The sequence below is a fragment of the Poecilia reticulata genome, linkage group LG3 (genome assembly GCF_000633615.1).
Source record: "Poecilia reticulata strain Guanapo linkage group LG3, Guppy_female_1.0+MT, whole genome shotgun sequence".
Classification (NCBI taxonomy): Eukaryota; Metazoa; Chordata; class Actinopteri; order Cyprinodontiformes; family Poeciliidae; genus Poecilia; species Poecilia reticulata.
Genome location: NC_024333.1, coordinates 2,107,028 through 2,118,503, shown reverse-complemented (window position 1 = coordinate 2,118,503; position 11,476 = coordinate 2,107,028). Strand labels below are relative to the sequence as shown.

General features: G+C 39.1%; 1 protein-coding gene across 2 annotated transcripts in view; it reads right to left on the bottom strand.

Moving 5' to 3' along the window:
- dpy19l3 (dpy-19 like C-mannosyltransferase 3) overlaps positions 1–11,074 on the bottom strand; it is a 57,028-nt gene extending 45,954 nt beyond the window's left edge. The window contains exons 1-3 of one of the 2 annotated variants that reach the window (XM_008404908.2): positions 10,314–11,074; positions 9,255–9,382; positions 209–299 (exon numbers count right to left, since the gene is read on the bottom strand). In XM_008404908.2, the coding sequence (XP_008403130.1) occupies positions 209–299; positions 9,255–9,382; positions 10,314–10,431 (337 nt within the window). In that variant the 5' untranslated portion in view covers positions 10,432–11,074. Of the gene's footprint in view, positions 1–208; positions 300–2,743; positions 3,851–9,254; positions 9,383–10,313 lie in introns of those variants that run through there. The other variant, XM_008404907.2, reaches the window with a different exon arrangement.
- Between the last annotated feature and the right edge of the window lie 402 nt (positions 11,075–11,476).

Here is an 11,476-nt window from a genome sequence, read left to right as displayed (position 1 = left end):
ATACATACATACATACATACAGAAACAGATACATACAGATACAGATACATACAGATACAGATGTTAATATAGGATCGGTGCTTCTCTAACTACAGTTTGTTACAGCTGTAAATATCTACGTAATTAATAAAAGAGAGAATTTAGTAAGGAAATAATGAGCTGAACTGCAGACGATGATGAAGACTTGGGTGGTTCACACTGAGCATACCTTCCTGTATGGATGTAGCCTGCAACATTTGCTTGTAGTACGAGTAGTAGAGTCCACATTCCGTCCGGAAAGAGATCTCCCTCTCCACTTCCTGAAAACAGAAATGGGGAATGTGCTGATATAAATCCAAGCTCTTTTGTTCTGCGTGATGTGGAAAACAGATTTTCTGGAGAGACAAAACAGAGCCGAGAAGGACCAGAGCAAACCGGCTGATATACTGGCAGCCCTCTGAGGTAACAATCAGAGAGGTAACACAGCCATCCCAGGAGAACCTCTTCCATACCCCCCACCGCCCGCCGAGCATGATTACTGTTCCACTTCAGAAGGAGAGGAAAAGACACTGAGGATGTCCCACGCCACGATATTACATCAATTGTTTGTCTGCTACACTTAGTTTGGAAACATTTCCAATCTGCGTTTGATTAAAAGTGAAATCCTCTGACAACAGCAGCCCGTTTCCTTATGAAAATCTGTTTTTATAATTCAGCAGGAGTCTGCCAAACTGTTCTCCGGCATTACCGCCGTCTAAAGATAAAAACAGTCCAAGAGTTCCTGCAATCCAGAGTCTGTAAAAAAAAGAAACCATATATCAAAGCATTACTACAATGTGGTTTCTGGTATTTTCCAGTAATAATGTCAGCTTTAAAACCATAAAAAGCCTGTAATGGGAACAGATTAGTTTTCCTTTCAATTTATCAGCAGATTAAGTAAGTACATGAGAGAGGGAAAGCCTGGAGCCATGTGGGTTTCAATTTAAAATATTATTAAGGTTGAAAATCCACCATGAAACAAACAGTCAAATGAACTCTAAATATACTTTTTTGTCATCATATCAGGAGATTCCAAAGTAGAACAAAAGAATCCAGTGACTGTTGACCTCTTGGTCACTTCTCTGATTAATGTGGACTGGTTCTGAAGGAAAAATAGGAAAAGGACTCCTGATTTATCATTTGACAGTCATTTGGATTTTTGCAAGGAAGACATTAAATGGACCAAAAGACTGTCTTCTTAATTTGGGCCAATGGGTCCAGTTTGTGAACAATAAATATGGAGTGCAGAAGAAATCCCACACGCAGTCCACAAATAAACTGCCAAAGATGTGTCTCCTGTTAGTTTGCTGGAAAACCAGAATCCATAAATGTCATCATGACTTCTGACTCACACATGACTTTCTTTGACGTGGAACTTTCTTTGTTGAAAGCACATACTACTGCATATCAGTCAAAGGGAAATTAGATGCTGCCATAACTAAAATCATCCACATATCTTTAAAGAGTCATTGTTGATGGTGATGCTGTGGGCAGGAAGGATCTTTTGATTGAGTTTGTAAAAATAAACCCTCTGTTCCTTTTCCATAACACCTTTGGATGTATAGATGGATGAAGGTTTGAGACTGCTGCTTCCCCTGATCAGATGAGCTCATATTTATGGAAGCCCATTTCTGCCAGGAAAGAAAAAGCAGGAAGTCATAATTCAGAGATTCAAAGTCCTAATTATGAGACATAAAATCACTTTAAAGTGAAAATGATGACTCTGAATCTCAATTATGGGTTTAAAATTCAAAATGATGACATTCAGTTGGGCTTTTGTAGTATTTTTTATTTCATGGCAGAAGTGGGCTTCCATACAAAGCTCTGCAGCAGAAGTTAATATCTTCCTTGTCTCCGCTCTTGGGAGGAACTGCCAATGGAAATAAATGCTGCTAGGCTAATGCCAGCGAATAGTGTGTCATGTTATGTTGTGTCTAGGAGTTTCAGCTTCTCAAGCTGCATGGTGAGCTCATATATCAATTTATGTCATAATTTAGCAGCAAATTAATATATGTTTCTCGATTAAAATGCAATTACTTGTAAAAATTAATGACAGAACCTGAAATGAACTCAATAAAAAAATTTATTGAGTCCCACTACTAAACAAAATGTAGTTTTTAAATACTAAATTCTGTAATATACACATGTACACTTTGAATACATGTGTATACCTATATGCTTCTCCTTTGGTTAAGGTGAAGCACCAAAACTGCTTCACCTTACAGTTTTGGTGAAAACTACTAAGGTGAAGAGGGACTCTTTCCAAAACAAAACATGTCCTGAACATAGTTAACATGGCTACAACACAAAATACTGACATCACTGCATTCTAAGTCAGAGTTACATTTTTCATTCAGTCACACCATTCAACACACAGGTCTGGAGGCAACTTGGAGTTACAGTCAGGAGCAAGCAGACATGTGGCAGGGGCAGGACGCTGGAATCAAACCCACATCTTACTAACAGCAAGACAAGGACTCTGGTAAATGAGCCACAGCTGCCCCAATGGGTGAACTAACAAATAAGACAGAAAGGTAGGAACTCCTGCTGTGAATTGTGATTGGCCAGCTGAGAGGTGTGACAGCTTTGTGTGTCCACTTTATTACTGACCAAATCCCCCCCAACCCTTTAGTGCTGCCTATTGTACACGGCGACGCATGATGCGCCTCGTCTTATTTCATTTTCAAAGCAAGCCATTTTCTAGAATTCCAGCAGTGTCTCCTACCGTGAGCTGAGAGAACCACAGCAGATTCTCGTGTATGGCGTTGACACACCAGGCCTGAGTCACGGCCAGCAGCACCGCTAGAAACAGCCCTGCTGCCATGGAAACACACCGTTGCCAAGGCCACTGGCGCGGAAGGCATGAACCGGAAAAAGAACCGGATTGTCCAAGCAGGGAAACTCCTTCTCTAATCCTTGCTGGCTCCGTCCTCTTGCCACTGTTGCATCTCTCTAAAGATGATCCGGGTAGCAAAATCCCCAGACTGCTCCCAGCCTGGTTCACCTTTGCTCTTTTCCGAACTTCCATTGCATGAGAAAAATGGAGATCATCAATATGTTGTCGGATCGTTTGACGTGTTAGATCCAGGAAAATAAACAGGATGCGCCTGGGATACTTCGTAGAAGAAATCCAAATCCATTACAGGGATAAATACCAACACGCCATGTTTTTTCCTTTACTTGAAGTCGCTCCAAATAAATTAAAGAACGGTTTTTAATCGCTTCAAGTTCTTCGCCAGAGGAAATATGCAAAAGCTCTCTCACAGGGAATGAGGAGCTAGTTTCCTTTCCAATCCTCTTTCTAGTCTACCCAAGGCAAAACAAGCACTGGCTTTTCACCAAAAACTATAAGGAATACGGATAATCCCCGGTTTATATTGAGGTCAAAGAGAATAAGCCCAGTGAACAAGTTCAGAAGAGTGCCTTCCTTGTGAAAGCTACTTAATTTTTCTCCCCTTCATTTCTTTCTGTCAGCATGTCCTCTTGATGAATTTTGAATAACTTCTATCTCTGATGTGATTGCTTGAAGGATCCATGGATGAGTGAAGTCGCGACTGGAACCACTGACTCCTTCCTCAAGCAGAAAAAATGTCCCGGCTTCTGGTTGAGGTGAAAATAAAAAGCTATCTTTAAACAGTTCAAAGTATAAAGAAAAAAAATAAAAAGTAAGCTGCAGTAAGTGTGTGAACAACAGGACAGACTGTGGACAACTGCAGCCGCCGAAGGGAGGGAGAGGGAAAATTAAAAAAAAAGAAGAGAGGACTACTGCTGACCTCTTGTCTATAAAAACACACACAGGCGCAGGATAAGAGAGAGGAGGGTGAGAGAGAGCACCGAGGGGAACGTGTTGGAACATCGTTCGGAAAACGTGGGGAACGTTTGTCGGAGAATTTGTGGCTCTGAAACTGGTATGAAGCTATGAGCGCATGCTCCAAATAAACCCCCGCAGGGTCCTGGAGTCCACATGGACATGAGCTCACACCTGATGAATTCAAGAGGACAAACTGAACCAACTGAGCTCACTGTTCAGCAGCACTGGTGATAATCAGCAGCGTAGAACGTTATCTCAGGATCACACTGCGTCAGGAAAGAAGGATTATTAAAATATGTTCTACTTCTTGTTATGGACAACAGCTTTCAGTGTCAGTCATGAACCCCTTATTACTGATCATTTTGTCCTTACACGTCCCACCAATATCAAAATATTGTATTCTCTCCCAGTGATGCATAGATATCTTTATATTCTTTTTGGGTCATATTTTTTAGTCTGATCATTTTTCTCTATTTGCTAGTATAATGTTCTTCTTGTAACGCCACCGTATTTGCTGTAGAACTGCTAAACAAGCTCATGACTTCCGGCTAATCAGTTTTGTAAATCCACCATATTTATTTTTTTCTCATATTGATTTTGTAGTCCAAATTCAGTTATGCAGACGTTGAAAGTAAACAAGTCAAAATATTTGGTTCTAGCGTGTATTAACTCACAGGATTCCTTACATCATCCCCTGGCATCAGAGCCTCTTCGAAGTGTCTGGTTAAATTAGATTTTTCTCTGGAATATACCCACATCAATGGAGAAAGTCCGTTTGCACCGAGTATTTAAGGATGAATGTTTTAGCAACCTGCACCATATCAAGAGGGATTTTCTGAAAGACGTCATCTGATTGAGGGTCAGTTCCTTCTCCATTGATAAACAAGGTACACAGCAAGGCAGTGAGCTGCTAATAACACTGAAATGACAGCAAAGCTTATTTTAGGCATGAATGTTGCATGTTGATAATGACATCCTGGCCATTGGTTTGATAGTAGCATTGAGCCTTCTGCTTCTGTTAGCACTGTATGCTAGCTGTTAGCTGCATTGTGGATATAACTGTACAGCATGTCTTGAATATAATCATTTGGCTTTGTTTTTGCCATTTGTGTCATGGAAAACACATGACCCAAGTGCATTCAGTGACATTATTGACACATTTTCTAACTCCTGGATTATGTCAAGGCTTTGTTTACTTCAGTCATATTGTGGTAGCATTAATTGTTTTAATAGGTATCTCATATGTTTAACACTAGTTAAACTACACTCCACATTGTAGTTGGTTTGTATGGATGGAGGAGGTGTAAAAAAAATACAAAAATGGCTGAACGGGGTGGAGTGGAACATTCTGCGACCTGGAGGGGGACGTGGCAAGAAACGTCTCATTCACATTTAAAAAGACCGCAGCAAAATGAGTTGCTCTAAAATGCGTCTGCTCTAAAACAGTTTGTGGAGCTACAATAACCAGGAATTCAGAACAATGCATTGCAGTCCTACTTTTTATAGACCATAAGTGAATGATTTGCATGTGAAAAGGAAGAATTTAAGTGAATATGTCCACTTTAAATTACTTGGTGTCTATTCCTTCTTGTTCCATTGTCTGCACTTCTCAATGGCTGCAAAATCTGCTTTAGAATCAGCCTGCTAAAAAACATAACTCCCTGTAAAAACTCATGAGCTTGACTGTACCATGCATTGCTCTAAACTCAAAAATAAACAAACATTATTGCTGCTATCTTAAGTATCTTAAAACAGTGAGTTTTGTCAAATGTAGCACTCTAAGTGACAGAGCTTTCTGATTAAGAAGAACAACAATGTCTTTGGTCACAGCTTCAGATACACAACATCTGAAAATCTTGATTTATCAACAGACTTTTTCCACTGTGACCAGTGGAATGGTTCTGTGCTCAGAGAAGGTTAAATCTTCTCAGAGGAAGATTTACCTAAGACTGTTTTATTACCCAGTAAAGTTTTAAGTGACAAAGCAAAGCAAGACAGGTCTCCCAAATGTAATTACTTTAGTGTCTGGTTATAGCGAGCTTTTTTTTTCTTGTCTTTTATGCAATTACTTTTTTCTAGGTTTATTAAAGAGTTTAATGATGTGCAGAAGAGAGATAGAAATACCCAAACAACACATCTTATTTATAATGCTGATCTTAAGCATCTATTTGTTGAGAGAATAGCTTTAATGTTTCATGTTTGTGAATAAATCTTTGTCAGTTACTCAAGTCGCTTCGGTAGAAAAACCTTGCTGCTTCTGTCTTTCTTAGTTCCAATGGGAACATTTAGTGTTTAACGTTTTTCACAGTTTTAGTAGCTTTGGCTTTGATTATTAAATAACCTTTTCGAAGCTTAATAAACATATGCTGTTCATCTGAGGTTTGTTAGCGATTTTGCAGATTATGTGGTTCTGCTGCCAGGACCTTCAGTCTGATGGTGGTAAACTGGGCAGACTGGTAGGAGGGAGGCTGCAATTCAATCAGCAGCCACCAGGCCTCTTCAAGGTGAGCAAATCCTGAAACATCTGCTCACACAGCTGAATGTGTATATAATGCAATGTGCTATTATATACATCCTGATGGTTGAGAAACCTCAACAACAAACTAAAGCCAATGAATATCTTTGCTGTTGAGCTGGTATGACTCGTTCAATAATTGAGGAACAAAAAAGAGTTTTTGAATCCAGAATGTTGCTTATTTAGTCAATATGAAGTTGATTAAATAAAATTTGATTGATTAATCTCTTTAATGTTTTTATCTTTATTTTTTAATTTCTTTTTCTCTTTCTCACTGTTTAAAATCTATTTCTCTTTCTCACTGTTTATTCTGTTTTTATTTTAATTATGTAAAGCACTTTGAAATGCCTTGCTGCTGAAATGTGCTTTACAAATAAAATTTGATTGATTGATTAAAAGCCAGTTAATTAACTAATTCATTAACTACAGAATCTGGAATTAACTTGACTAAAAATTGCAATGGAGTCCCACCACTACTTTCTACACATCTTTGGCAGGGTCTGTCCACCTAAACACATGAGAACTAACAGTGTTACAAAATGAGAAAACCCACAGCAGGAGTTTTCATTGCCATGTTTTTTTGTCTGTGCTTAATGCAGACTGTGAAATCAGATAATACTGCTTTGAGTCAGTCTAAAACAATGTTTTTCTGCACTGCTACAAGGGTCATTAAAAATGACCTCATTTTTGGCAATGTTGCCACACCACACAGCGCAAACATTATCCCCGAGGAATGAAGCTTCCATTTGGCTGAGTTCAGAAATCAGCGCCGCACTACGCATGGAAAAACCATCATCCTTTCACACAATGAGGTGTTTATGATGCGTTTCCAAGGCATTTGATGGAGAACACAGCATAAGGGGAGGTGCATCATTGTAACATGATGAAGATGTGTTGTTACGCGACAAAAAGCAGAAAATTAAAAAAAATTAAGCCTAGTTTTAATAACCTCCTTATAATTGAGTACTAAAAATGTGAAATTAGAATTAGAATTTTAAAACTTGACCCGTACATAAGTTTGTTACTCTGTAAGAGCCTATTAGAAGCAAAGTTACATGACAATCAGTGATGATCAGTTTCAATTACCTCTTAGAGCCACTAGTTTGTACACATCATTTTGAATTTAGGTAATCGCAATAAAAAATTAAACATGATGTCAAAATTAAGTAAAAAAAATTATTTTTAGACCAACAGCACACATTTCTGTAGGTTTTAAACCCACTGAAGACAATCTTCACTCTACAAAGAGAGTTTAACAGAGGCAGAACTCTGCCACACAATCACATTTTGACATTAACTTCAAAAAGCTTCTGGCAGTTATTAGAAGAAAAGCTGTCAATCCTCTTGAACTTGTCGTGGAGATGGTTAGGTTTCCAGCACAGGTTACCATGGTGACAGATGCAGTTAGAAAATGAATTAGCTTTGTGACAATAGAAATCCTAAACTGAACCCTAGTTTGCCTTGATGTGATGCTGTTGTGTGACGGATCAGAATTCTATTGACCTGTTTGTCTATGTGGAAAACGTCCACAACTATTTAACTTCCAGCAGTCTTTTTTCATTTCATTTTGTTCTTGTTCTCCATGTTGTTGTTGTTCTTATTGCGCTAATTGTTCTTTATCATCATGGCCTGTGCTGAAATGAAATGTTTTTGTGCTTCTGTAAGATGACAATAAAGGCATGGTGATCCACTCTGATTCTGCTCTTTTGTGTTTTTTCTTGTTCATGTTGTCCTTTTTCACTGTTTTTTTTATTTTTATTTATTTTTGTTCTTGTTTTGCCATTCATGTCATTAGCTGTGTTTCCATTACACATACAGTATGCACAAAACTTTGTCAATATTCCACTAATGTCAAAAAAATACAATTTCCATATTACAGTGTTTCCATTAAATAAGAAGCGCAATTAAAATTACACTTGAGTAAGTTTGTTCACGCGATAAGTCATTAAAAAACATGCTGTGCCACAATCCTCCACCAACTTCCTGTCACCTTCTTCTTCGTGGTTTGTGCCAGTGACATTCAGTTGTTGATCACATGACTTGTGTGAAGCGAAAAAGTGTCTCCATTGCAGTTTTGCAAAATAAACCAATTTCAATATGGAAAAAAAAACACCTCATCCTATGGCCAAAGCTATTTATCAAAAAAAATAATCTTTTTTTAAATTGATATGCTTCTATTAAGCATATTCATTTTTGAAATGTCAGATTGAACAATTGTACAAGGGAAACACAGCTAATTTGACCATTTTTGTTGTTCCTGTTATTTTTTGGGTTGTTTTTTAGAACTTGTTGCTTCTATTCCTCTTGTTTTGTGTCATTGAAAATGTAAAAGCCATGGGATCAATCAACCTCAATCTACAGAGATTTTTGTATGCAAACAAACTCATGGACATTTCATTCTTTACCCGTACACCATCACTCTATCAGGAAAACAGCTGTGAATTCAGGGTCACTCATTTCATACTTCAACCTGAACAAACAGTTCCTATTCTACACTTGCTAATGTGTGAAACCATGATGGCTGACTTATTCACACAAAAGCTTGACTTGAGTGATGGCTTTGTTCTAACAAGTGCCCTTGTAAGCCTCAGAGGAGATACTGCGAGACAATATGTAACACAACACAAACCATCATAACAAGTTCTGAGTGCAATATTTCAGCATTTACACATGAGCTTTTCCAATTTGGACAAATCAAATGGCTTCCCAGTTTGTGACTGGTTCCAAGAGAACATGGTAGTTGAAACCAGACATTCACTTCCAGACTGGGAGGATTTGCAGAAATCTGAGCCTCCCTTTGCTCAGACTGCAGAGTGCAGACAGACAGACAGAAAGTTGGACTGAACAGAACCGGAGAATCACATTCATCATAAAGAACACTCAGCAGAAAGCAGGAGTTATGGCCTTTACCTTGATGTTGGAGAACCACAGGTCGTTCTCATGCAGCGTGGCCACGTAGATGGAACAGAGAAGGCCCAGGCCCACAGAAACAGACCAACCAATCGATGTCCAGATTATAGCACCCCATGACCAATCGCCTGCAAGGACATGAAAATGTTAAGTCTTTTACAGCTTTTTTAAAAAATATTATTATTTTCTGGTTTTTATTGGTAAACCAATTTTTATTTATTTTTTTGGTAATTCATCATTTAGATTTTTTTTTTCATTCTTTTTAAGGTTTTTTTTCATTAACTTATTTACAAAACGGGGCAAAAGACTAATGTGTTCTAGAAACATTAAAATAAAGAAGGTCCTGGTGTTGAATCAAAGGCTGTGCTTCTGCATGGAGTTTAAATGTTCGCCAACAAATCTGTAGGCCTGGCACAATAACTAAGTATACTAGACGATAAATTGCAACAGAAATTACTGAGATAAATGATAATATTGTCTTTTAGAGACCAGTTTCAGCTAAAAATAATAATATTATTATTATTACCCCCCTTTAATAGCAATATTAAAGGGGGGCATATTTATAACTTCTAATGTCCAAATGGAAATTATCAAGCTCTTTAATTTATCATGCAATTAATTGGTTTGTTGCTGACAGGCTTAAGTGTAGATTCTCTCCGGGTTCAGCTTCCTCCCACAGCCCAGAAACATGGCTGCATTTAGGTCACTTTCTACTTTAATTGACCCTAGGCTTGGGTGCAGCAGGCAACCACCATCACCTATTAAAACTACAAGAAAACATCCCTGTGAAAGGTTCAGCTATGACTGAAGAGTTCGCTGCAGAGTGATGTTACCACCAGCGCAGAGCTTGTTCAACACTGGCAGGAGGCTGCAACACATTGACTTGAGTCCTAAAAAGTCATGCCTTAATGGAACAAAACCGCTGTTTTAGTTATTTAATGTCATCAGGTTTTCATACTGACTAACGTTATTTCAGCGTCCCAGGAGGATTCCCCTCTCTCTCTCTTTCTCTCTCTCTCTCTCTCTCTCTCTCTCTCTCTCTCTCTCTCTCTCACTCACCCTGCAGGATCTTGTCTGGATGGTGATGGGTGCAACAGTTGGACTCCTGGGACTGAACTTCAGCAGCCGGAGTCGCCTCCTTCCCCCTGCTGCCTTTCCTCTGACGCAGGCTCGTCATGTTGCCAAAACTGTCCCTACGCCTAACACCAGCGAGAGGGCGTGTAGAGATCCACGCAGATACGTTTAATTTTTAATGCGCGGATGTAAACAACGCTGTGCGCCGCTATAACACCGGGATAGACGGGCCTTCTGCTCGGGATTTTCTGCTCACGTTACAGCCGGACTGAGAAATGTCAGAATTCGCTCGAGACCAGATTAACGGAGAGCCACATTCATTTCTACCATCTTTAAACCGGAGGGTTTGCTCACATATCATCAGCAGTTAGCTGACACATGGGTGATGCGGTCATTGACACACAGAGTAGGGTGAGGCAGGGTTGAAGCCCCGCTGTGCCGCTCGGACACACAGCTAGCGCCTCATTACAGTCATTCTGCTTTTTAACACAAAGGCGCGCTCGCGCTGCAGACGGACGGCGGAACGGTCTCCGTTAGGATACAAGCGGTCCATGCCAGCCTCTCACCCTCCTCTGGGCTAAAGGAGCGGCTGGTAGGACGGTCCAGCAGCTCCCTGTCTCCCTGTTCTACCAGCGTCCTCCTATATCACTTGCTCGTCCCAATTTCTCCCCCTTTTTCTCCCAAAACTTGCTCAATCCTACCCGTGTGTTTAATATTTGCTGGCTGCGGCACTGTGTTTCAGTACCGGAAGTCGGCTGTTCTGTGCTTCAAAATAAAATCCTAAAATATCATAAGTTTACTTCTACATGGGTGATTTTATTGTGATTTGCTACCATCAAAACACATGAATAAAACATATAAGTTTAATCAAATTGAATAAATGAAGTGTTTAAAATAGATCTTGAATTATAAGAAAATTTTACAAAATCGCTTAATCTTTTAAAATGGTACTTGATTTCAACTTACTTACATTTCCAGCTTTATTAAGTCTATTCTTGTTTAGACTGCCTGCATCCCAGTGAAAGATATTTTCCGGCCCATCAGATCCCGTAAAGTACTAGAGATCGATCGACAAGAAAAATTAGAATAAAAATAAACAAAATATTAATTAGGAATAACAGACCGTCTTGTGGTAAAATATCAGTTTA